Genomic DNA, 27128 nt, shown 5'->3' on the forward strand with positions numbered 1-27128 from the left:
TGTTGGCACCACGGTGGCGTTTTTATTAATAGTTTCACGACAATAATAGCCAACCATTAATATCTGAGGCTTTCATTATTTGTGACAGTGTGACATGACTCGCTGGAAACTTTGTTGCTCGAGGGCCTCCTGTCACTCACAGAGGCCCCTTAATATCCAAAGGCTCCTCGTTACTCATGCCTGGTTAAACTAATAATTGAGCCCAAAGGCAGGAACAAATGGATACATTTTGCAAAGCATCCAACTTTTTGGGAGAAGGGCTAACTCGGAATCGGCATTTGGAAATTAAATGCATAGGAAACGCTGACTCAGCCGGTTGATTTGGTTTGTATTTGTATGAACACCGACTATCCCGGTTCTAAATCCGTTCTCCTGAATGCATCACTGAGCTGGGAAGTGAAGGAGCGGTTAAGTCTTGATGTTTTAGTTTAATGTTCTGAGGATTTGTCAGCTGACCTTGTCATGTAGCATCCATCCAATGTACTTTAGGTAGCTGTCGTTTAGGAACACCGGGCTGTACAATCTCATCCAGACTCCAAGCTCTTCCATGCAAATGCTTCGGATTTCTGTAATCACGTCACTAGGAAACGGAAACAGAAAATTATTCAGAAAGCAGCAAAGTCATAATCGAAAATCACAAGCAGTTGATGGTCAGTTAATGAAACACAAAAAGCCTGCAAATATAACTCCCCTGAAGACAGAACATGACAGTACATTCCTGGAATGCAACATTTGTTCTTTTTTAAACTCAATATAGTTTCCAGATTTAAAATACTTCCAAACTGCAATGCAACTGCAATCCATAAATGCGTGTCTTTTTGTTACAGTTTTTCAGCAAATCTCTGTAGATGCTGTATAAAAAAAAAAAGATACAAAAATAGCTGAGCGTGCTGTTCATATTCTTGTGTAGAAAACAATTCCTTTGCAATCAATTGTACTCATTTGATATTGATTTATATTTTATTTCTGCTTTAGAACAATAACTACAATCCAGACCCGAGTTCAATCTTAATAGCTCCAACTAACATACAGCAATAAAGTAAATATTAATAGGAGAATCAAGACTTAGTAGAGGTATTTCTTAATTGCTTATGCCTCAAAAGTATAGAAAATTGATATTATTCCCCAAAAACTCTTTTTGTGACCAGGACAATGATATTTTGAAATGTAACTATTTCCAATGAGAAAACATGCGAATGTGCGTCTTTTCATTCACATGAAGTCAGGAAAAAACAAAAATGGCTACAAAAGATTTAGGAGTTTTTCGAGATTTACAATTATACTGTAAATACAAATCTCGAAAAACTACTCACTTCTAAATCTTTAGTAGCCATTTTTGTATTACTTTAGTACGAATACATGCTAATTTGGATTCATGTTTTTTTTGTCTGACTTTATGTGAAAGAAAAACACAAATTTGCCGGTTTTCTCATTGGAAATAGTTACATTTCAAAATATCACTGTCCTGGTCACAAAACCAAAGTTTGTAGGGAATAATAGCAATTTTCTATACTTTTGAAGCATAAGCAATTAGGAAATAACACTTACTACCCAGGAATAAAAATTGTGTTACATAGTGTAACACATCCCCAAAACAAACAAATCTTACCGGTATCTCTTTAAGAAAACACCCTTGAAAATAGCATCCATCATGTTTTCAATCTCATGTCGCTTGTCTTGCAACTAGGAAAGTAAGCAAAATGTCTCATGCAATTGTTTTTTGTCCTACACATTCGAGAGGTTAACCAAAACAAAATTAACAAAATTGTATCCAGGCTTGAACTGTGTTGCTGTCCTATATAATCAAAGTTGCTCAAAGGACAACTAATTTGATCAATAAAATTTAGACTGAAGAAGATTTTGCGTCATGTACATTTCATCACCTGTCTTTGACTGGTAATCCAAACATAAATTTCAGTAAATGCATCTTTTACTTAAAATAATACCTGTATTATTAAAAAAATCACCCGTAACTTTAACTCAGAAGACACTTACTGCTACAGATGGAGATGCAAAATAATAACATGCACAACATTATTACTGCATGAGATTAACTCTGGGGAAATATATATTTTATTATGGTGAATCAATTAAACATTTATATATTTTGAGGGATGTACTTCAATGTACAAAAGGAACACACGGCACTTTATATGGATGCAGCCAAAACAATTATAATTCACCTCATTTATTTTCCTCTCGATCTTCTCCACTCTGGGACTGGCACGTTTGGAGGAAATCTTGACCCTCTCCACTTCATACAGCCTCTGAGTGTTGTCTATGTTGACCCCCAGGTTCAGTGTCACTCCCACCAGGGCTGATAGGATCTTGACAGCTGCACAACAAGAGCATGTGCGTTTCAACTCCACAGGACGTCACTGAATCACTGAGAGCCATTTAAAGCCATCTTACTAAAAGGGAGAGGAATTTCTTGGTAAACCCACACCTTGGTCCCCTGGCCTACACCACCAGGTACTACACCACAATTACAATACTGTTACGTATCATCTTTCTTTGAGAACTAGCACCCTTCTACAGATGTCATACAGGCCCATAGCAATCAAGGGGAAGGAAAGATTTTTGATCTATCAAGCACATCTGCCCTTCTCTGCCTGGATAGAAGACCATCTTCCACCATCGCTGATGTCCCAGTGATACCCTAATAATATAATTCTCCCTGATCTGAACAGATAACCGAATGTCTCCCGAAAGCAGTGTCCGTCACCTGCCAGCGTGCAGGTGTGTCTGAAGGCTCGGACTCTGGAGTCGGACAGCTCGGAGAGCAGGGAGATGAGCGTGTCCATCAGGTAGCTGTCGAAGATGACGCTGTACTGACAATGGGACACCAGCACGGCCACGAACTCACAGAAATTAGACCTGAACTTCTTCCAGTATGGCCCAGGCATGGTGAGCGGGTATTCGCCACTGTCCTGCAGGGAAGAGGAGGGAGCTCTCAGCTGGGATGTTAAATCCATGATGGGAGACTGAAATGTTGAACTTGTTGCAGTATTATCCAATAGGCTGGCTTTCACTTTTGGAACGCAAAAATATCACCGTGCTGGTGATAACAGTTTAGGGGCTGGAAAAGCACAGACATGGAGAGTATGATCTTCAGGTGTAAAAGCTGAGTTTGGAAAGGGAAACTAAAGGGGGGGGATGTCTCATCAAGGCCTGACAGTGGCTCAACCTTACCACGTCCATGGGCCACGTCACTGTGAGGATCCAAGGAAAGGCCAGGAATTTCTTGTACTGCAAGCCAGACCCCTGAAACACACGGAGTGCTTATGTGACATCCTCCACACAGACAAGACTAAATTGGTCATTAAGACGTGCTCCTGTCATTAGGAAAGACCCCCATTTCCATCACCAAAATGAGCTTTCACTGGTCACGTAGGACGATTTCCTTTTTTCACCTGTAATGAGGATCATCTTAATGTATACTGTATGGTAGGGGTTGTCAACACATCTAAAAGGTCTAAATAAAAAAAAAAAATTCCACATAATTAAAACCTCGGGGGAATATAACACTAGAAGACCATGTGGCTCTTAAGGACAGCAATACAGACCTCCTAATATAGATCTCCAAAAAGCTGGACGTTGGGAAAAAGCTTAATGTTGGGAAAAGAACTCCTACCTCATCCAGTTCTTCCACCATTTTGTTCATGACTTCAGCATCATGTTTGCTTTGAAACATTTCTGCCGTTACCACACCTGTGGCAGAGAAGACAGGAAGTCACAGGCATGTCAACAGTGAACAGCAGCAGACATCTCCCCAAACAACAACAGTGTGGTGAAATTCGGTTTCAATTTCACAAGAGTTTGCTCTTAAAATAAATGTTTTGGTTTGTTTTTTATCGTTTCATGGAAAAACATTGTGTTTAGGAAAGGAGAACGTTAAAAGCTTGTTAAAATATAAAGACAACCGATGTTTCAGAAGGAAGAGGCCACAAGTTCCATCCGAGTTGTATAACACTGACTTTGTACTGACGAAGCATTGTTTGTGCTTTGACAATGACAATCATTAAAAATGCCTTAGTCGAAAATGGGAGTTTGGTTAGCATTAAAGATATACAATAACTAACACGAGACATCAAGACTGAAGCAAGTTCTACAACAACACGCATTGCCATTTTCTACTTTACTGTATTCAAAAGACACCCTTGCCCCAAGCAAAGGATAAAATGTCCCGAAAGTTCAAGGGATATGTATGTTGACACCACAACGGATTTAAGCAAATAGTCTGTGACATCTGCACTCCAGCAGAAAAAATGCCCAGCTTAAATGTTTTAAGTCACTCTTTATTGATGTATTGATTAGAAAAAGTTAACCTCCAGTTTCTCATCCATAAAGAATGATTTAAGTTATTTAACCACACAGTTTTCATTCTGTTTGAGTGAGCAGAAACCACAGTAAACTACACTAAACAAGCTGACCCCTTCTTGCCACCACTACTGACAAGCGTCCATACCCCACAAAGTCCCCACAGCACTGGCCACTGTGGAGCCAAAATGAAAGGATTAACATGAAGTGAACACTTGCCTTTGCATCCTGAGCACTGAATGAAGAAGCTGATGAGATCTAAAAGTGCGGTGTCTCGGTCAATCTGATAGGCTTCTATCCAGTCGTCCACTACTGACTGCAAAACAAAGACGGCACATACAGATTAGTCACAGGGAACCAATTGCCCACATGGAAAACACACAGATACTGTATACAATATTTATGTGACATGTATTCTAAATCTAATACAAATATATGAAAACAATATAAATATATAAACATATAGTATAAATGTCAGCTTTCCATGCATGAAACTTCTATTTGGCTTTGCCATGAGTGGGCAAAGATATATGATGATATAGAGGTTCTGTTCCTAATTTTCAGATTTCTCAGTTGAGTTTAAGGGAGTGTGTCTTGTACCTGCATGGCACTCTTCCCCATGGTGACCACTTCAAACAGCGTGACTGCCTCCACGTCACCCCCATTCTTGACTTGGTTGCGGTCAGCACCCCCCCGACTACCACAGCCAGCTTCTGAGCGTCTCCTCTTGGCGTTCTCGGAGCCTTCCCGTGCTCTCCTCTTCCCCCTCTGCACACAGTGAAACACAGCCAGTCAGGGTACCAGCTCAGCACAGTACTAATATATATACACACACAACTCTATCATATTAAATAGGTGTTCACTAAACACAGATAACGCAACTGCCACAAAACACCAAGCACAAAAATGAGAAGGCACACACACACACACCTATATCAGGCATCATGCAGGGCCTGACAGAGATTCTGCGGAAGATTTTACCAGAGGCAGCAAGGTAGTGTGGGAAAACTGGACGACTACACAGTGTGCAAGAGTGCTTATTTTAATATGGCAGGGGTCTGGATTTTGTTTTTCTTTTAGTGGTTGCATTAAAATTCAGAAAACAAAGCCAGGGTACACAAAGATCTGGTGTAAGTGCTTCTACAAGTATAGCCTTTAAATGTGAGCAACTGTTGTGCTGAAGAATAGTACAGTTATGCCCTTCGGCCGCAGCTGTACTGTAAAGCATATGGAACACAGGGCAAGGGAAATGCCTGAAACACGGGATACCAACCCCTGTCTTCTGCCTGTTCTCATTTTTCACATTGGGAGTGTGAGGGGCAGAGCTGGAGGAGGTGACGTCAATAGAATTCTCTCTGAAAAGTGCAAACAACAACAAAAGAAAACAGACAAAACAAAGAAACAAGGCTGCTAGTATATTTCCATAAACATACAGTCCAAACAGACATACAGGCATTCCCTGTTGATGCTTCCTATACAATCTCTACAATAGACTGTATGTGACTCTTGGTTTGATTTTAAATAAGCATTTGAGAACAGCAGACAAATCGAACTGTTGTGGATAAAAGAACAGAACAGCTGGAGAGTGGTAATAAAAAAGGTTATGTAAACCAGAGGTTATGAAAGTCTGGTCTGTAGCATGTTTTGTGCAACCCACCACGTTCATTTCAAATCCAAATTTACAAATCCATCAAGATATTATGAAAATAATTCCAATAGTTTTGTAGTGTTATGTATTGGTAATTACATTTAGTTTCCTTATTAAGAGTGGTGAATGATTGTATATTTTAAATACAATAAAATGTATGTTGGCTGTATAGTTCATATTCCAGTGATCCACGGATGCTTTAATACCACAGAAAGCTGGGCCCTCTGGGAACAACAATTAATAGGAGTTTCTGATTGCAATATGTTTTGCACACTTTGAACATTAAAGTCTGTATTTTCAGAGGTAGACAAGCTCAAAATACAGACTTAACTATTGTGTGTGTAGTATTGTAAATCAGGCTTTTGGGGGAGTTTCACTTATGTGGTCTTACTTTTGTAGTGAGGATCTGGTAGCTAAAGTTGGCTCTGCTATCATCTCTTACATTTTTCTCACGTACAGGCCAGGGATATGTGCTGGATGAGATCTCAGAATCAACCTCCAGTGAAGCACAATCTGTCAAGAAAACAACAGAGAAAATGCTCATAGAAGTTAAACATGCCAATCAAAATTAGCACGTTCAATAACCGCTGCTATTAAACAGTACGTAATGCTGAAAAAATCTCAGGGAGGCCTTCATTCAACAGTTGATCGACAAGGGCTGATGGTGATGATAATGATGACACCGTATATTGAATACCCAACTGGAGACAGATGCAATATTAGGATCAGCCTAGCCAAAGAGAATATAAATATGCAACATAATACCAAGCATACTATAGAGGAAACACAAACCCAAGATGATGATGTAGTCATTACTGCAGAAGGCTGATAGTTACCATATAAGGGGTAGTTATTATAATGAAGGGCTCTTAAAATACAACTATAGTAAAATAAATGTGTAAATCTAATGTTGGCAGCTTGGCTCCTATAGTAAGGGTGTGTGGGCGGGCGGGGTTGGGCTGCATTAGTGGTACACCGAGAGGGATTAGCTGTCTCAGGTGTTGCTCCTTATTAAGAGTCATTAGGTTCGCTACGTTACACTGGGCGTCCCAGAAGAGCTCACATTTCAATTAGCAATGCCCAGGCACTGTAGAGAGAAGAAAGGCTGTAACCCTTTACTCTCACAAAGTAAACACTGCAGCCTGATTTCCTAAGCATCCTATTTTACAACCCCTGTGTATATAGCATCGGAGAAAACATGACATAACACATGCATTCAAACGCTACGGCTACATACACGAAAGTGGCTCGGTATTGAAAGTGCAACACGACCCCCATGCAAAGGAACAAGTCCAAATGCTGCATGTGGAATCAGTGCTATTAAGCAGGTAAGATGGCGTATTATTACATCTCCTATGGGATGCATAAAATGTCTGATTTCTAAATATATGTGGTCGTGTTTTAACACGTGGGCAACCTGTAATCCACTCATTTCTTATTTCTTACAGCATCTTTGTAGGTTTTACTGTATCCGCCGCTCTATCCCCTTTGCGTCCAATTTCTGATCGATGGGGGGCTAGTCTGATTTTAATCAGGATCGACAATACAACCTGTAACGTTAACAGGAAGTACAGTTTGTTTTGCTTTCTCATACTATAGGGCACGGTAATAAAACGATACCACTAGAGGCTACATTAACAACCAAGGCGTCTTCTTCTATGAGAGACGTGGTTGTTGGCCCAACTTTCGCGTTAACATTAAAATACAACCCCCAGAACCGAGCAGCTGCGGTTTACTGGACCCCAATTGCACAAACGCAACGGCACCAGAGCAACACAATTAAGAACACACACTGACGGCAGCGTTCGCCTCATTCTCACCCCGCCCACCGCAGCTCTGATTGGCCGCGGCCCTTCACCGAACGGAGACAGGGACGTGATTGGCCGCCACAGCCGTCAGTCAGAGTTCCTCTTCAGAGCTCCGGCTCCCCCATCCCCCCACAGCCCCCTTGCTAAACAAACTCAACTTGACGCTATAGGGCCCTGAACTTGAATGTTTTCGCATCGATGAAGGCGTGCAAAAATCATTTCTCCTTTGCGTCCCGCCAGTGCAATACACATAACATACATGCCATCAAATGTTTTCAGCAGCAGAATGCACTCGTCCGGTTGTAGCTCTTCCATGCAGGCAGTGCGGGTCTCTTCAGTGTAAAGCGACAGCACCAAGAGGCCTGCACTGCTCAAGGTAATGCAGTAACACGGCGTTTTTATTTTATCTTACCTACAACGCGCTCTGGTGCGATTGGGCAGCTTTAGAAAACAAGCCCGGCAGAAAACGAGTCGAGAGGCAAGATTATTCTCCTACATGGTAGCAGCGCGCCATCCTGTGGCATCCTCCCGCAAAAACAAAGCCCCGGCCCGCAGGAGAAGGTGGGGCAGCGAGGGGGTTGGAGAGACACGCCGCTGGAGGTCGCACAGGGCCGGCGTGTGTGTGAGCCAGTGGGCGCTACGCCGAGCAGCAGCGCTCTTCCGGGATTGCCCAGGCTCTCCCGAATGACCTGCGGAATCCTGGGAATCTTTTTTTTTTTTTTTTTTTTGTAATAGAGCCAGAACAAAAACGACGAATGGAAAATGACTACAACACAATTGCATTTGTTTCATGACGTGTATTAGTATTATTATTGGCGGGGTCACACAATCATAAATAAATCATGCCCCATGCAATACACGCCCCTCAATTCAACCACAGTTCCAGCCCATGGGGTTCAGGTTATGGATGTGTGAATGATGAGCCACATACACAGATCTAGATTGTGAGTATTTCCCACACAGGCAGATGTCCTCCTCTTTACTAAAAAGGGAAAGAGGCTTTAGAAATTCAGATCACTCTTTATTAAACAGAAGGCACGGGCATATTGACAGTATCCTACTGCGAAGCACCAAAAACAATCAGAATGGCACATCATCAATACATGACGTCTACACCTACAATGGCACCAAAAGTATACGCAATTGAAAAAATACAAAAATTACTCTCTTTTAAATATGTTTCGGCAAGATATGTTCATTTAATCAAGATTAAACAATGCTATCCAATATACACAATTCATATACTAAAACTAGTTCTGCAAAACAAATGCATCACCTGCAATCTGATGGAAAAACACATCCCCAAATCAGTGAATCTTGACTTCAACTGGTGATATCATACAGTACATTGAAAACTGGAACAACAGATTAGAAGATCACAAAATAAGTAACTAAACACTGTTTCTGAAGAACAGTGTTCAATATTTCAATACAGGCAGAGGTAGATGAACAGCTTACAATAGCGGACAGATCCGAGTCCACTCGTAGGTCCATCATGTGTGCATAGTTCATTGAAAGCTGCAGTGTAATACACCTCCGGCTATGCAAACAAATATGAACCCAAGGCTGTTCCTATAAGTCTCAGTTAAGACGATTCTCCAAAGAGAGCCCTAAAAACTGCACAACTACTTTCACGTTTCTACTGGTGTTTAACATGCCACGCCACAGAATTAGTCTGATTATTTCTTTCAAGTTACAACTACAATTCATGTCAATGTCAAAGAGTTTGTAGGGGACTGGTTACAGTTATAGCTACAACTATAATGATACAAATGCATGTATTGTTTTATATCAGAGCAGTCTTTCTGTGGACTGTTTGGCTAATATGGAGGGAAGGGAACCAGAAAAGGAGGTATACATTTTTCTCCTCTACTTGCCCTTTAGTAATGGTTAAGAACAAAACAAAAATAATCACAAAATGTTAGTCAACAATGTGAGCAATCAGAGTTGCATTACTCAGGTGTGTTCTCACTAGGAACCTTCTAGGGTCTTAATTTAATATTTAGTTATAAGCTTCGTAAGCTACGTAATAAAACTGTTAAACAATATTGTCAGAGGCGAAATATTTTTAAGTGACGCCTCTGGAACCCACAAAGAAAACAAGTGCAAATACTACTACTACTAATAATAACTAATAATAATATTAATAATAATAATAATAATAATAATAATAAATAACTAAAACTATTTGTTCATTTAAATAATACTCACATTGTGAGTCAAAATAAATAACTTTGAGAAATTTGAGAATGGTCCCAAAAAGGTGCCTGTCCTGAGAATCGTTCAGTGTCGGAATCTCATACCTGAAATACATCTGTCGACAATATTCCAATGAAATCCAAATAAAATCTTGCCAATTCAAATAGCATATTTTGAATTTAACGGTTTAGCTTTAACCCTGAATGTGTAACAAAGGCCCTCTTTGACATATTAATCAGCAGTAGATGGATGGATGCAGCTTTTGCTACACCCCAGAATGAACCCAAAGCCCCCCCACCCCTCTGCTGTGGAGTCTGTAGACAGATGTCATGTGAGGTTGGCGACAAAAGACATGGCTGGATGGAGGTCCTGCATCAGCTCGTCGGGCAGGGACGTCACTAAGGAAATAACGCTGCGGGTCAGATTCAGAATCCTGGAAAGACAGCGACCACACTTCAGACTTCAGTAATTTGACATGTCATTTCTTTGCTATCATTTAGCACTGCATTCCCTACCCAACCCTACTTCTTTGTTTGTTTTTGATTTCTTTTTTCCAAACATTGCCTGACTCTTGTGCCTCTTGCCTCTATGTTGGGGATCACTCAAGTGATTGATTGACATTGAATTACTTCTGGATTCAGCTTCATAACCACCCATTTTAAACTAAAATATACAAAAGAGTTCCATGGCATCTTGACTTGCAATGGAATATTCCTCTTCTAGCTGGAATGCAATTGTTAGTTCACCCCTTTTGTAACTGTGACTCAGGGCTAAATCAAATCAAAATTGTCCTAGTACCCATGAATGTCAAATCTGCACCCTATCAGGGGTTTATGTATTGTCAGAAGCCACTTTCTATTATTTATAAATCAAAACGCAGTAGGGCACAACTTCAAATGTGATTAAAAATGAAAGCATCTTTACTTTCACCCTGAATTTGTAACTCCCTAAAGAAGAGCAAGGGAAGAGCATTTCCACACTCTTACCAGCTGACAAAGTGTGCAGGCAACTGCGGCTCTTGCTTTGAGCCTTCCCCTGTGACCAGGGAGGTTTTGAGTGGCTTGAAGTTGGCTTCAATGTCCTTCTTCAGAATGGATAATGGCAGGATGCCTTTGAAAGAGCTGAGAACTTGCTGCAACAAGTCAGAGAAAAAAGAAATGCCATTATCTATATTATCTTAGACATTTTTATACTGGCTTTTTAAGATAAAATGAACCAAAGTAATTTGTGTCAGTCATTGAAGGACCCACTATAAAGTATTTAACCTGACGATTTCAGATTTGTCTGTAATTATGACATAATGCTAGGATGGGTGCAAAATGGGCTTACAGGCCAGCACTATATCTCCCAGAAGTCTTAGCTTTGTTTGGCTTTGTTTCCATCTACCCCTCACTGTAAATAATAAATACACCGTCCCTTGCATCATATCCCTGGCCATTCTGAGTGTTTTTCCCTAAATTCCGCCTATTTCAAAAGCCTGGAACCTTGGCAAACCCCCATGGTGCTACAATACGCATTTGCTCTCCCTTTAATCATAGAACTCTTATGTTTAAAATGAAGACCCTTTAACGAGTTGACCATTACCTGGTTCTGTACCAGGAGTTCTGTTGGAGAATTCAGTCTAACATAAGAAGTGTTAAATGCAAGAGCAGCAGTGCGGAGAAGGTTCAGGTTCAGGAAGGTTCAGCTGGAAAAACAAGACTGCTGTATATAAATAACTCTGAAGTACTCATTGACTACAGTCTAGGATGTGCCTGGAAACAAAGAGGTCCAGCGCCGTAGAATACATCTAATTAATTCAACTGGAGCGAACACGAGGCATGCAAATGAAATCCACTCACATATAGCACAGACAGTTGGTGAGCTATGTATTTATGGCTACCCAGGTGTTTCACGTCTTCTTCTAACTGCTGGCTTAGGATAAGCAACTGGTTCAGCTTCCCAATGTGTGGGAAATAATCTGAAAAAAAAACACAAAAATGAAGAAGTGACACTTCTGTATTCTTAAATCAAATGCACACAAGATGGAGGAAACCACACATGAAGACATTAAACCCTCAGAGTTAAAAAACATAGAACAACAGTCCAGGATTTCAATAAACAAACAAGAAAAAAAACCTCCATGCTTGCGGTATAAATATCAGCCTTCTCCAAAGACTGCCTTCTGTCGGGCCCTGTAAGACAACGCCACCAGATACACTTGTGTTTGTGTCTGCTCCCTTTCGTGCAAGGTATTGTGTCACATTACATATCTCCATTTCACACCGTCTCTTCTATTTCCGAGGACCAAGCTACGTTTAATAGGGCGCATCTAATAAGCAGTTTTGTTGTTGTTGTTGTTTTTTTAATGTTGCCATATATGGCTACATAATACACTTTTGAAATGAATGAACCAAATAGGAGATCTTAAAATGTCAGTCCACATTGCTCTTTAAAAGGGTGTTATGAAAAGGTTTTTCTGTTATTGCGTCGTGGTGCAATAAAGCTCTGTAATGTCTGGTCTGAAAGTACAGCAAGAGCAGTTGAAGAGCTGCCAGACAGTATGCATTCACTAGGTGCAGTGAAAACAGATGATCTCAAATGCACCCAGATACAGTCACTCTCACCATCCATGGGCGGCTTCTCCAGCATATCCACAGGACTCCCGTGTATGATGAAGACTTCGACCCTCGGGAACATTGTGGATAACCCTACAGCATCCAGGTAATCCTAGGTGTGAGTAAAAATCAGATCATGAAGACCTCTGATAAACCCCGGGTCACTTTCTTACAACTGCATATTTATGGGTAATACCGTATTGTATTTTCACTCTACTCCTGTCTAATGTATGTGTGACATAAAAAATATTCTTCATCCTTCTGTCTGTTGTAAATTAATCCTAAAGCTGGTGTTTTAACTGTCTACGCTCTACTGGCAGGGTTCACACACCTTGATTAGCAGTAGTCTGGGAATACATTACCAAAAAGAAACATTGGGCTGTCCATGACTGTGAGACCAGCTCATTTTCCGATCATATTCCGTTTGATTTCTTATAGAATAAATAAATGATGAAAAATATTACTCCGCTTGTCATATTTATTCATTTCAGCTACTGTTTTGTGGATTTGATTTTATTCTTGGCTTGTGGATGGAAAACCTATTGGTGAAGTGGGGAGGCTAACAGAATTATGAGTTTTGGGGTGAAATGCAAGTATAGTTCCGATAATGTGTGAAATGATTTTGTAATTATACGCATAGTCAACCTCTTCAGCATCATCATAATGGCCAGACAGGTTGGTAAATATAAGGGAATAGGCTGATATCAAACTTGTATTAACATTTAAACCTGCTGGGGCAGCCATGTCTATGCATAACATTATATATATTTGTAATACTAATAAAATTAGTTTAAAATAAGGCCCTTTACCTCTAACTGTGGTATAGGTTTTGGCAAATGCTCCAAACAACGGTTCATACGTTCTACAGTCTCAGCTCCTGTATGATTAGGGAAAAAACAATCGACATCAGCAGCAGCAGTGGATGGGAAGGAAGCAGTGTGGAGTAGTGATAAGTGGAGGGTTGTGGGTTCAGTCCCAGGTGGGGGGCACTGCTGTTGTACCCTTGAGCAAGGTACTTGACCTAGATTGCTCCAGCTGAATAAATGGATAATTGTAAGTTAAAAAAAAGGTGATATATTGTAACAATTTTAAGTAGCCCTGGATAATGTCGTCTGCTAAGAAATATAATAACAGCAAGCACTGCAAAATGAAGAAAGAATTACAAAGAAGTGCCTGTGGTCAGTTGCATAAAGCACTTTACATGCTGAATAACGTTTTTTCTCTTCAGTTGCATATTGCCCTTTATACACCATATTTAACCTTTATACACCACGGAGCAAGGTGTTTCATGCAGGTTGCCAGTGGCGTATTATCTGACCTTGTCTGTGGAAAGACTGTGACTCGACAGGACTGATATCCTCCCTCAGCTGCTCTTGGAACTGTGGGGAGTAAAGAAAGGCACAGAAATGATGGGAGGAAATTAACTGTTACAAAGACAGTGCTCTAGCATACCAGATAAAAGCACAATGCATCAAAGGAAGAATTAATTAAGCTAATACATCTCTGAGCGATTCAAAACCTTTTAACGCCCTCTTCCTTTTTGAGTTTGTTAACTTTATTTTCCTGGCAGGCTTACACAGCATTTTGGTAAAGCCAACTTTAGTACAAAACAATGGCAAATGATACAGGAAAAAATCTACTTGTAAACACAGCAATGCTCGTCCTTAGCTATTATAAATGAGCTCTGGGCTCAGGGAGTTCTATGAATCACTTGAAAAGTCGGATAAATATTTACTCTCTATCTAGAATGTACAATGGCAATTATCACACGCTTCAAAACATCCATATTTGTTAAGAGTCATATACAATCACAGGGAAGCAATTTAGACACAGATAACATCACTTTGGCCCATGGCATGTGCCATGCGGGCTACTGCCTGCAGGCTCTTGTAAAACTGAACTAACAAGCTCTTTGAGTTGTAACTCTTTAGCTCCATCTTACTCAAAATGAGATAAGATGCTTGTAATGTGACAGCAGCATGAGATTCTGGTTTATTTAAGTGCCTGCAGCTCAGAAAAAGTTGAAGCACATCATGCAATCAATCATTTATCAGATGTCTGAAATCACAAGAAAATGCTGTGTTGCATTTCAAGTATAGAAGAAAAAGAGATGGTGATTGTGCAGCGACCCCCAACTGTCCTTAGAGGTGAAGATGAGAAGCTCAGAGTTAAATAGGTGCCAACCTCACCTGGTGGACCTGTGCTTTGATGAGGAGGTCAAGCTGGCTGCACAGACACAGCATCTCCAGAGCCACCTGTTCACAGCTCAGGTGAACAGGCTGAAGGGGCTTCTTAACTTGGATCTCCACTGAAAAAACATGCACATTTCCTTCATCTTCATCACAGTGAACATATTACATGTGTGTGTGCACTAGGATGCAACATTTGGAGAAAACAAAAAAACTTGCAGGGGCCGTATAGCCTTATGAGATTTATAAGGACAGTGTTAACGCAAGGTGGTGGTACTCTGCTTGAACTAGATCAGACTACACGAATCGGTTTTAGGTCATCTGAGATAATACTGACTGACAGAAATTCAACAGAACCGTCTGGTCACAATAATGACAAGGAGAATATCTGCCTCTGTGCTCTACTGCCACCGACTGGCTACAATACAAAATAACACGGTCTATTATTATATATTACATTAAACTGGTTTACCGCATCTCTGGTTCAATACAAAGAAATAAACCAGATTAACACAAGTCACTAAGCCAGCTATGTCAACTGTTTTTCAAATATTCAATTAAAACTGAAACGTATTGCAAATCAATGTGAAATACATTTCTATAATATAAACATTTAACAATCCATTCAAAACAGATCTTCCTTTGAAATAGGATTCGTCAAATGCTGGAATGTGTTGTTTTTTAATCTGATGATAAATCCAGGGCTCACCTTTGAATGTAGCATGGTAAACACAGGGCTGGCATAGCGGCTCCGTGCTGCTAGCTGCTGCCATTCCGAACACAGCCGGCCGGCTGCGGCGCCACCCGGAGCGAAGCACTGCTGCACCCATGCAAACGGCGCGGCGGCACAGTGGCATGCCTTCAAAGCCCGCATGTCTTCCACTGTACCACATCATATTGAGTTCGTCTCCACTGAGAAATAGGTCTCATTAACACGTTCATAAATGTTAATGGATTGCGATTGAAAACAAAGAAGCCGGGCATGTATTTTAAGACATTGATTCTACCCGGATTTTCTTGGACGTAACACCGGTCCCATTTCATTAGGAACTAATATGTAACCGAATACGCTGTGATTGAACTCGCCGCGGTCTATTGCCGTATCATGGAAGTGGAGGCTTCACTTTTACAAATATTTCATGAAAGTACAAATAGGAGGAGTTGACTTAAGGGGCAAATTAACCACTTATTGATCCGTTGTCATTTCTTATTTAAACTCACTCAATATCACTCACACCCCTAGCTGCGCTACGTTTCTCAGATATTTAAACCAGCCTGAGTTGCACTGGGCTACATATTTACCCTAGGAAACAAAATGACACACATCGTGGCACATCACCCGCATTGCATACAGCCCGATGATACATGTTCAGCTGGAGCTTTCCAGGAAGTTCTGCTAAATAAAAATATGTTCTTTGTTTCAAGCATGAAAAAAGTCATTATAATTGTTATACAATGAACTGTGGAGGGTGCTGTAAGGTTCCCCTCCGCATTCAAATCTTGGGTTGGTGTCACATCATTTCTTCCACAATTTGCAGAAGCTGAACACACCCTATTTCTACTTCTAAGACCTGGCTTTACAGAAGTTTTATTGAATCTGTTTTAACTTTCTGTATTGTTGTCTAGTTTGGTAATTAGGCTTGGCAGTCTTGTTAGAGTGGCCAGTAAGTATTGTATGGGGGTGAGTCTGGCCCCCGACTTTTACAACAAGCAGGTCATCAGGAAGATCTAAGGACTCTTTATCACTGGATTTAAATAGACTGAATATAGGTGTAGTGGAGTCTGTTCTACGTCTACACTTTAGCCCTGCTACTCCAGTACTTTACTTCTTCTGCATATCTCTTTGTCGCAAAACTGTATCTCAATGGCCTCTATGCATGGGTGTTGTTGGATGTTGTTTGCTGGTGTTGTTAAGGTTGCTGAATGTTTGAACCCCTGATTGCAAACCTAATTTCCCCTTGGGGATAATAAAGGTTTGATTTGATTTGACATCTCTGTGTTTGTAACCTTGACAATTCAATTTTCCCCACTCCCAGTGTACTTCAGCTTGTGTTAAATCAGCAGTGTGTGTTGTGCACTGCCAGTATAAAGGAATTGCATTACATTGTCCAGCTGAGACTTTTATGACAATATTAAATTATTTCAACCAATACAATTCTTTACTGTGTAACAGGTTCAGAATAGGGTTTTGTTCATTGCGATAAATGCAGGGAAGTCTGAAATCAAGAAACGTCTTCATACCTGTGTCTCCTGTGTACCTGTGTTTTTATTATTCATAGGACACTTCAGTAATGAATAGGCTACTCTTTCTCAACCTAGATTCTTTTTTTACATTAAAATACCATCAGTGAGAAGCAGAAATATCAGGATAAAATCTAGAAGGGTCTGCTTGAATCTGTACTGAAAAATGACCTTTCGTTGTGTATATATTAATGTACACTCACCTAAAGGATTATTAGGAACACCATACTAATACTGTGTTTGACCCCCTTTCACCTTCAGAACTGCATTAATTCTACGTGGCATTGATTCAACAAGGTGCTGAAAGCATTCTTTAGAAATGTTGGCCCATATTGATAGGATAGCATCTTGCAGTTGATGGAGATTTGTGGGATGCACATCCAGGGCACGAAGCTCCCGTTCCACCACATCCCAAAAATGCTCTATTTGGTTGAGATCTGGTGACTGTGGGGGCCAGTTTAGTACAGTGAACTCAATTAACTCAATTTGAAATGATTCGACCTTTGTGACATGGTGCATTATCCTGCTGGAAGTAGCCATCAGAGGATGGGTACATGGTGGTCATAAAGGGATGGACATGGTCAGAAACAATGCTCAGGTAGGCCGTGGCATTTAAACGATGCCCAATTGGCACTAAGGGGCCTAAAGTGTGCCAAGAAAACATCCCCCACACCATTACACCACCACCACCAGCCTGCACAGTGGTAACAAGGCATGATGGATCCATGTTCTCATTCTGTTTATGCCAAATTCTGACTCTACCATCTGAATGTCTCAACAGAAATCGAGACTCATCAGACCAGGCAACATTTTTCCAGTCTTCAACTGTCCAATTTTGGTGAGCTTGTGCAAATTGTAGCCTCTTTTTCCTATTTGTAGTGGAGATGAGTGGTACCCGGTGGGGTCTTCTGCTGTTGTAGCCCATCCGCCTCAAGGTTGTATGTGTTGTGGCTTCACAAATGCTTTGCTGCATACCTCGGTTGTAACGAGTGGTTATTTCAGTCAAAGTTGCTCTTCTATCAGCTTGAATCAGTCGGCCCATTCTCTTCTGACCTCTAGCATCAACAAGGCATTTTCGCCCACAGGACTGCCGCATACTGGATGTTTTTCCCTTTTCACACCATTCTTTGTAAACCCTAGAAATGGTTGTGCGTGAAAATCCCAGTAACTGAGCAGATTGTGAAATACTCAGACCGGTCCGTCTGGCACCAACAACCATGCCACGCTCAAAATTGCTTAAATCACCTTTCTTTCCCATTCAGACATTCAGTTTGGAGTTCAGGAGATTGTCTTGACCAGGACCACACCCCTAAATGCATTGAAGCAACTGCCATGTGATTGGTTGGTTAGATAATTGCATTAATGAGAAATTGAACAGGTGTTCCTAATAATCCTTTAGGTGAGTGTATATATGCTGCATATACCATAAATAAACTGCACCTATCTTAATTAATGTTTTCACATTATTGCCAATAAATATTGGAATTCTCAGGCTCATGTATAAGCATGCAGAATGACAGAAATCACACACATTTCTAAACACTGTGACTGACATGACAGGTCTTACAGTGAGGGAAAAAAGTATTTGATCCCCTGCTGATTCTGTACGTTTGCCCACTGACAAAGAAATTATCAGTCTATAATTTTAATGGTAGGTGTATTTTAACAGTGAGAGACAGAATAACAACAAAAAAATCCAGAAAACGCATTTCAAAAAAGTTATAAATTGATTTGCATGCTAATGAGGGAAATAAGTATTTGACCCCTTCGACTTAGTACTTGGTGGCAAAACCCTTGCTGGCAATCACAGAGGTCAGACGTTTCTTGTAGTTGGCCATGAGTTGATGCCAAAGAGCTCGATTTTGGTCTCATCTGACCACAACACTTTCACCCAGTTCTCCTCTGAATCATTCAGATGTTCATTGGCAAACTTCAGACGGGCCTGTACATGTGCTTTCTTGAGCAGGGGGACCTTGCGGGCGATGCAGGATTTTAGTCCTTCACGGCGTAGTGTGTTACCAATTGTTTTTTTGGTGACTATGGTCCCAGCTGCCTTGAGATCATTAACAAGATCCTCCTGTGTAGTTCTGGGCTGATTCCTCACCGTTCTCATGATCATTGTAACTCCTTGGAGTGAGATCTTGCATGGAGCCCCAGACCGAGGGAGACTGACAGTTATTTTGTGTTTCTTCCATTTGCGAATAATCGCACCAACTGTTGTCACCTTCTCGCCAAGCTGCTTGGCGATGGTCTTGTAGCCCATTCCAGCCTTGTGTAGGTCTACAATCTTGTCCCTGACATCCTTGGACAGCTCTTTGGTCTTGGCCATGGTGGAGAGTTTGGAATCTGATTGATTGATTGCTTCTGTGGACAGGTGTCTTTTATACAGGTAACGAGCTGAGATTAGGAGCATTCCCTTTAAGAGAGTGCTCCTAATCTCAGCTCGTTACCTGTATAAAAGACACCTGGGAGCCAGAAATCTTGCTGATTGATAGGGGATCAAATACTTATTTCCCTCATTAACATGCAAATCAATTTATAACTTTTTTGAAATGCGTTTTCTGGATTTTTTTGTTGTTATTCTGTCTCTCACTGTTAAAATACACCTACCATTAAAATTATAGACTGATCATTTCTTTGTCAGTGGGCAAACGTACAAAATCAGCAGGGGATCAAATACTTTTTTCCCTCACTGTACATGCTGTCCAGGATAACACAAATTCTTAAAATTATTCACCATTTACAATTATCTTTCAGATGATGTCAAATATATTAAACATAGTCAGTGTGAGACAGTAGTAAACACACATTTACATATGTGTATATAGTTATACAAATACCAGAAAAACCATTTGAGCAATTTAGCTTTTTTGGTCAGAAAGTCCATTAAATGTCAAGACTATGTAAAGCTTACACATAAACATCAATATTCTTTAATACTACTTTGAAGTACCAAAATTGTGTTAATCCAGTCACATGATCGTGAAAGGTTTGCTTTCCTTTTACTGAATATACAAATAATCTATTTCATAATCTGAATTCCACAAATGTTTATAAGCACAACAACACTTTAGAATAATCACAGATCAATTAAATTACTGACACAGGTAAGCTGGTTTAGACAAACAATTACTTGGTCCGTGCTTGTTGTTGAAAAACAGTTGTGGGAGCCATAGCAATCAGTGAAGTCATTTCAGAGCTGTCATCATCATACTTTTAAACTTCTCCAGGTCACACTTCTTGATGATAAAGACTTTGTGCTCTTTTTGGAGGAAGCCCGGTTTGTCGAGCACCATCATGCCTCGGGTCAGCCTCCCGGAGAGCTCCACACTGACCGGCCACTCCTCCAACTCTGTGATGACGGAGCAATCTATAGCGGCTGCCATGGCGTAGGAGTCACAGGATATGAATTCGTCTTCCCCCATCATCTCCTGGTGCCTGTAGGTTTTAACCATCTCCATGCTGTACCTGAATATCTTCTTCATGAACCTGGCCTTCTCAGAGTTTTTGTCCAGCCATGGTCCACAGAATTCCTGAAGAATAAATATTGATATGTATATATATGGAAGAATCAGGTCTTATGAGGAGTTGCTCTCCCTTTTGCTCTTCACATCATTGTATGAGGAGATCAGACACTGCTGTTCTGTTAACACTCACACCACGGGCCAGTAACATATTGTGACGCGCCACGAGGACTGGTAAAGGACAGCAGTTATATTAGGTCACACAGGCTGCCCCCATTCACCAAACGTGAGATTACAAGCCTACGAAAAAAGACAAGAGAACCTGCGAGGCAAACCCCTCTTGGCAGTTCAGCTCAGGCGCACACATGCTTGACAGCTTGCGGGGCAGAAGACCGAGCTACTGACAATCAGTCCCTGCCACTGAACACTATAAAACAGACCCCTATTGCCATAGTGTGTGCAAAGTACCTGAAGGGAAGGGAGACAGACACAGAGGATTACAAGAACTAATACACAGCCACCCTATCCATATTTATGACCTATGACCAAGGCTTTGGATCTCAATTCCACAACCTTCCCTGTGTGAGTGTGAGACAGGGAAACCGCTTAGTGGCCTCACAAAAGATAGGGCTAATTCTTCCCAATTGGAGCCCTATACCAGAACTAGGTTTATTACATTGTTTTTCCAACCTTTCTCTTAATTTTGCCCTATTCTCACTCGTTCCCCGAGGCACGTCTGCAATCCCCGGTTGTGTCCCAATATTATTAAGTCATTTAAATACAATGCGGTGCAGGTTACTGTGAGAGATAATATCGTTAGTTTCCAATTCACATCTGCATGCACAATTCAGAATGTGTTAAAATCTACTAATATAATTTGACATATTGGATATTTCAAAACTAAGTTGTTAAACTAATAATCATCTTTTTACTGTATGGAACTTTACCAATTTGATAGTTCAGTTGCATCAATGAACGCCGTCTCTAGTGATGTGTTATGAACTATGTAACTTTGTTAATGTTACTTTTCCCACTCATAATAAAGGTCAAATTTTAGATTTAGTCTGCTTTACAGGCATTCTTCTTTGTAATATAACCGACACAGAACTCCCTATCTCTGATCACAAAGCTGTCATGTTTTAAGTCTCTGTCCCTCTTCTTAAACATAATGGCCAACGCACCATTTCCTTTAGAAACATAAAAAACACCAACCCCACTGATCTTATCAGCCTGATTCAGACTTACCCCAGTCCTGACTCCCAGTCTATTCATAATCTCATTGTGCACTACAACGACTGCCTTTAAAACCTGCTCTGTCTCTTTAAATCACACTGCTCCCTGGTACACCCCAGAATTATGCCAGGTAATCGAATTATTGTTGTCACTCTCATTATTTCGTAAATTGGAATAGTCTGTCCTTAAAGGCTCATACAAGTATTCCGCTGTTGAATCTGAATGTATTTCTTCATCCATATTACAATAGTTTTGTTTATTTTATCACAATCTCAGTACTTGCTAATACTTTGTTTCTGTATACAGCATATACAGTTAGGTCCATTATTATTTGGACAGTGACACAATTGTCATCCTTTTGGCTCTATACACCACCACAATGGATTTGAAAGGAAACAACCAAGATGTTCTTTAAGTGTAGACTTTCATCTTTAATTTGAGGGTAGTTACATCCAAATTGGGTGAATGGTGTAGGAATTACACCCATTTTTATATGTGGTCCCCCTCAATTTTAGGGTCTCAAAAGTATTTGGAAAAACTAACATAATCATGAATTAAATTGTGAGTTTCAATACTTGGTTGCAAATCCTTTGCAGTCAATGACTGCCTGAAGTCTGGAACCCATAGACATCACCAGATGCTGGGTTTCTTCCCTGGTGTATACTGTATACATGTATCAACAACATGACTTCACAGCACCAGCACCATTTTACAAGTCCAGTGCAGCGAAGCTTAGTGAGCTTTAAAGACTTAAAACAGCTTAAACTATGCATTGTTAGTAAATAATTGGTAGGGAACACCTGATCTTTTGAATTTGGTTAAAATATTCTCACAGCATAGTAAATTACACTGATAAACAAAGTTTGCCCACCACTGGAAAATCACTATCACTCGTTGACATTTAAAGCAGGAACCTTTTGTGAGAGCATATTCACACTGTTAACCTATATTTTTCACACTGTGGACTCCTGAATGTACTGACGGTTTGGACTTCCCCCAGACTGTTCAGTTGCTGAAGGGCCCAACTTAATTTACTGGAACTCACTTTCAAAGAGAAAAAGCAAGTAAACTATTTTTGTTAGCTATTTTTCATAAGGTTTGCCCTTTTGTCGTGTAAAAGCCATCTTTAACTATATAGACAGGAAAAGTCCAAGACTCCCAAAAGAGAAACATTATGACCACATTAGTGCAGCTCTCTAGTCCTGCTGCTTCCCATTCTAAGATTAACTGAACAGTCCATGGCATGCTTCGTAGTTCATCTCCTTACCCAGGGGATCTTGCTCATACACAGGAACTCCCAGGTGGTAAGGTAGGTTGGACACAGGTAGTCGTTTAGCACAATGTAAGCAGCTTCTGGATCGGCAGTGAAGTTAAACTCTCCACAGACGGTAGTGTTGCCTCGTGCTGCAGACAGAAGAACACAGTGAAGAGACCTGCCAGACTGCTCAGACAATGCCATCGGCTGCTGCTCATCCAGCATGGAGCCCAACAGCAACAGATCTGTGGATCCCTGTAACTGCCCAGTTAGATCCCCCTCCCCTGTTATGGGCTAAATATAAAATGTCTCTGAAATATAATAGGTCTTACTAGAGTTTGTATTATTATTAATATCATTATTTCTAATAAAAACAATAAAATGGCAAACAATGGCAAATAATTCAGAAACGTACACTCTGTGTTTCCTCCCATGATGTACAGTCCCTTCAGTTTCTGGGGAAAGCTGGGATCTATCTTCACAGCGAGAGCCAGGTTTGTCAAAGGGCCGGTAGCAACAAGAGTGACCTGCAATACAGCACTTTCATTTAACATGCGCCGCTGCCTGACACCCAGAGCACAGTCTGGGAGGCTGGTCAGCTACTTGTCTGAATGAAAGCTGCTGAGAAGCAAGACGCTCTCCCCATTCTCCTAGGCACAGAATTACCACTAAAATAGATACAAAGTTAAACATTTCACCTCTTTAACGAACACACAAATATTTGTAATTGAAAAGATATGTTTCAATAAGTAGTTTCAATCAATGGTTGACCAACATGTTTGTTGTGTTCCCCAGGCCACAGTCAGGTACAACAGATACACCAGCTTATCGCTAACAAGTTCCTCTTTTCCTCGCACCATATTCAGAGGGTGTGATTGCCAGTTTGGTGGAAGTATAAATTGGCATCACAGTCAAATCCACTAAAATTGCCAGAATGAATTCCCAACCAAAATTAGCTGTATTAGCTGTGTAGCTGGGCAGTCCACATGGTACTGGAGTGGTGCTGGGCTGCCCATACTGGAGAGGTGTAACTGTGTACTGATCACACCCTGCAGCAGCTCTGCTCACCTGGCCTTCATGCTCTGTGACGATCCGGATCATGGCCTGCACCGCCCCTTCCTTCTGGACGTGCTCCAGCCCTGGGGCCTCCGGATCAGGGGCGTCCCCCAGACCGTCCTCCCCATGGATGTGACTGGCGTTCAGGACCTCGCTCAGGAGTGAACTGGAGGCGCCTCTGAAAACTGGGATCTGAGACATTGAAATCAATTTAATAAATGCATTGGTTTCTAGGTAAAGTAAATAAATAAAGGAAATGGTTAAAGTAACTCTTGTATGATAGAAGATTCTGGCCTGTGCTCCATATTGAGAATACTGTAAAAGTTCTCCCACCCCCACCAAGACAAAACAAATGTGTCTATTAATTTGATGTGTGTATGATCAAATTGCTTGCACCATAAACCTTATGCAAGAAACACAAAAAGCTGCAAAACTGGATATTCAATCCCCGGTTTGAACAAGCCTCTGGCATAGTTTATATAAAGTGTTAGAAACAGGATCTTTCATTCAACGTGTAGGTCTGTTTAACAGTAACTTGGAATAACACTTAGAGATTAATCCAAGGGGCATACAATTAGTTAAACAAAAACTGTCAATCAAGTGAGACTTTGTCACCAACTGTCATAGGAGTCTGAAAACCCAACTCGCTGGCATGCCAGGAGTGTTGCATTTAATGTCTGAAGAAATGTCTCAGGATGTCTCTTCTATTTTGTCTACATACTGTATATTCAAAGATGGAAATTCAAAAAACTAATAATCCTATTTTTGTGAAAAAAACAACAAACAGGACATTGTGGTAAATCTAGTTCCTGATCCACACTGCTGTAAAAAAAAAAGTTTCAGGACTTAAACTGTCAGTGAAGTTTCTTGTGTGTAATTACCAGAGGAACCATAGCATGACATGATCAGATTTAATGCAGACACAAAGAATTAGAAAAAAGTATTTGCAAAGGGGTTTCTTGAGAACAGGTGTATAGAGCAATGGACAAATACAAGGAAGTAAAATATGGTAGCTTCCTGCTTCTGCTGCGAGAAGCACATATTTCACAGCATTGAATCACTCCAATGTCATACTGAGAAGCTTTTGTCTAGCAGCTGCAGAAAATAATGTGTTTTTCAAAAGAAGAAAAAACTTGTTAATATGAAAAGACTATTAATCCCTATGTGCCCTTTGCATTTTTGATCCTTGGCTATTTGTATTACTACACATTTCTTTTTAGTTTTATTTATTTATTACAATTATTTTTTAAGAGTAACTATTGTGTACTTGTGTAAGAGTAACTCAAGTAAATCTAACTGGAACAACATTCATAGTTATTCAGTAACTATTGTGCCTTTTGCATTTCTACATTAAATATTTACTAAGCTACAGTGTGTGTATCAAACAGGGGAGTAAACAGACATCCAAAGGCCTTGAAAGCCTCAGTGAAAGGCAGGGGTACCTCAAGTCGCTGGCAGACCTTGAGCACACGCAGCACATTTTTGCACACGTTGTCAAGAGACGTGTTCCCACGTACACAGGTGATGCCCAGAATCTGCACATCAGGGTCAGCCAGGGCCAGCATTATGGCCTGGGCATCATCCACACCACAGTCCACATTAACTAGCAGCTTCTTCACCATCTTCTGCTCTGAACAACAAATGAGAAAGAAATAAACTGAAGCCACAGCAACAGTCATGGAAGAAGATTCAGTCTGGCTTTGTACTGAGCAGTCTTTAACTTCAGAGCAGTCCTCTACAATCCTAGTGTGAAGGTGTGTGTAAATACATACACACATACATATACAATTAGGTCCATAAATATTTGGACAGTGACACAATCATCATCATTTTGGCTCTATACGCCACCACAATGCATTTGAAAGGAAACCTGCAGCTGTCTTTAGTTCCTGCATGTTCTTGGGGTGTTTTGCCTTCAGTTTTGTGTTACAAATCAAAACAAACCAATCAGAGAGATAGCAAAAACATTAGGTGTGGCCAAATCAACTATTTGGTACATTCTTAAAAAGAAAGAACGCACTGGTGAGCTCAGGAACACCAAGGTCCGGAAGACCACGGAAAACAACTGTGGTGGATGACAGAATAAGTATTTCCCTGGTGAGGAAAAACCCCTTCACAACTGTTGGCCAGATCAAGAACACCCTCCAGGAGGTAGGCATGTCTGTGTCAAAGTCAACAATCGAGAGAAGACTTCACCAGAGTAAATACAGAGGGTTTACCACAAGATGTAAACAGGAAACAGGAAGACCAGATTACAATTTACCAGAAAAACATCTAAAGAATCTGTACAGTTCTGGAACAACATCCTATGGACAGATGAGACAAAGATCAACTTGCACCAGAATGATGGAAAGAGAAGAGTATGGAGACGGGAAGGAACTGCTCATGATCCAAAGCATACCACCTCATCTGTGAAGCATGTTTATGGCATGGGCATGTATGGCTGCCAAGGGAACTGGTTCCCCTGTATTTATTGATGATGTGACTGCTGACAAAATCAGCTGGATGAATTATGAAGTGTTTAGGGCTATATTATCTGCTCAGATTCAGCCAAATGCTTAAAAACTCATTGGACAGCACTTCACAGTGCAGATGGACAATGACCCAAAGCATACTGCGAAAACAACCCAAGACTTTTTAAGGTGCAGAAGTGGAGTGTTCTGCAATGATCAAGTCAATCACCTGACCTGAATCCAATTGAGCAGCATTTCACTTGCTGAAGGCAAAACTGAAGGCAAAACGTCCCAAGAACAAGCAGGAACTAAAGACAGCTGCAGTGCAGGCCTGGCAGAGCATCACCAGGGAAGAAACCCAGCATCTGCTGATGTCTATGGGTTCTAGACTTCAGGCAGTCATTGACTGCAAAGGATTTACAACCAAGTACTGAAACTCACAGTTTAATTCATGATTATGTTAGTTTGTCAAAATACTTTTGAGCCCCTAAAATGGGGGGGGGCACATATAAAAATGGGTGTAATTCCTACACCATTCACCTAATTTGAATGTAACTACCCTCAAATTAAAGATGAAAGTCTACACTTAAAGATCATGTTGATTGTTTCCTTTCAAATCCACTGTGGTGACGTACAGAGCCAAAATGGTGACAATTGTGTCACTG

At 40.7% G+C, this 27128-nt stretch overlaps 3 protein-coding genes across 5 annotated transcripts in view; all 3 read right to left on the reverse strand.

The window, feature by feature from the left end:
• LOC136751310 (cohesin subunit SA-2) overlaps window positions 1-8458 on the reverse strand; it is a 32066-nt gene extending 23608 nt beyond the window's left edge. The window contains exons 1-11 of one of the 2 annotated variants that reach the window (XM_066706802.1): window positions 8189-8458; window positions 6360-6481; window positions 5594-5675; window positions 4921-5088; window positions 4540-4636; window positions 3635-3711; window positions 3193-3264; window positions 2726-2930; window positions 2184-2335; window positions 1610-1683; window positions 457-580 (exon numbers count right to left, since the gene is read on the reverse strand). In XM_066706802.1, the coding sequence (XP_066562899.1) occupies window positions 457-580; window positions 1610-1683; window positions 2184-2335; window positions 2726-2930; window positions 3193-3264; window positions 3635-3711; window positions 4540-4636; window positions 4921-5088; window positions 5594-5675; window positions 6360-6403 (1095 nt within the window). In that variant the 5' untranslated portion in view covers window positions 6404-6481; window positions 8189-8458. The other variant, XM_066706803.1, reaches the window with a different exon arrangement.
• A 326-nt stretch (window positions 8459-8784) lies between these two features.
• On the reverse strand, window positions 8785-15810 carry LOC136751313 (uncharacterized). Of its 2 annotated transcripts, none has more exons than XM_066706807.1 (8): window positions 15471-15810; window positions 14762-14880; window positions 13891-13951; window positions 13382-13449; window positions 12582-12684; window positions 11817-11935; window positions 10962-11107; window positions 8785-10373 (listed from the first exon to the last, which is right to left on the reverse strand). In XM_066706807.1, the coding sequence occupies exons 1-8, from the start codon at window positions 15655-15657 to the stop codon at window positions 10241-10243; spliced, it is 936 nt and encodes a 311-aa protein (XP_066562904.1). In that variant the 5' UTR covers window positions 15658-15810; the 3' UTR covers window positions 8785-10240. The 2 variants fall into 2 exon arrangements, with proteins under 2 accessions (XP_066562904.1, XP_066562905.1); XM_066706808.1 differs by having other exon boundaries at window positions 8785-10408; window positions 15471-15801.
• Window positions 15811-19783: 3973 nt separating this feature from the next.
• On the reverse strand, window positions 19784-25636 carry LOC136751798 (inosine-uridine preferring nucleoside hydrolase-like). Its single transcript, XM_066707572.1, has 5 exons — window positions 25453-25636; window positions 24023-24202; window positions 23370-23481; window positions 22967-23103; window positions 19784-20535 (listed from the first exon to the last, which is right to left on the reverse strand). The coding sequence occupies exons 1-5, from the start codon at window positions 25630-25632 to the stop codon at window positions 20191-20193; spliced, it is 954 nt and encodes a 317-aa protein (XP_066563669.1). The 5' UTR covers window positions 25633-25636; the 3' UTR covers window positions 19784-20190.
• Between the last annotated feature and the right edge of the window lie 1492 nt (window positions 25637-27128).

Source organism: Amia ocellicauda, chromosome 6, assembly GCF_036373705.1.
Source record: "Amia ocellicauda isolate fAmiCal2 chromosome 6, fAmiCal2.hap1, whole genome shotgun sequence".
NCBI classification, from domain to species: Eukaryota; Metazoa; Chordata; class Actinopteri; order Amiiformes; family Amiidae; genus Amia; species Amia ocellicauda.

Bases quoted from the DNA above. Each gene is read 5' to 3' on its own strand.
- LOC136751313 (XM_066706807.1), bottom strand. From the start codon at position 15,657: ATGATGTGGTACAGTGGAAGACATGCGGGCTTTGAAGGCATGCCACTG. The intron at 12,685-13,381 runs GTAAAGGGCCTT...ACTCACACCTAG, and splicing joins AACCTATACCACAGTTAGAG to GATTACCTGGATGCTGTAGG. The intron at 10,374-10,961 runs GTAAGAGTGTGG...TTATTTCCTTAG, and splicing joins CCTGCACACTTTGTCAGCTG to TGACGTCCCTGCCCGACGAG.
- LOC136751798 (XM_066707572.1), bottom strand. From the start codon at position 25,632: ATGGTGAAGAAGCTGCTAGTTAATGTGGACTGTGGTGTGGATGATGCC. The intron at 24,203-25,452 runs GTACCCCTGCCT...TCAATGTCTCAG, and splicing joins AGGTCTGCCAGCGACTTGAG to ATCCCAGTTTTCAGAGGCGC. The intron at 23,104-23,369 runs GTACGTTTCTGA...TTCTGTCTGCAG, and splicing joins CATGGGAGGAAACACAGAGT to CACGAGGCAACACTACCGTC.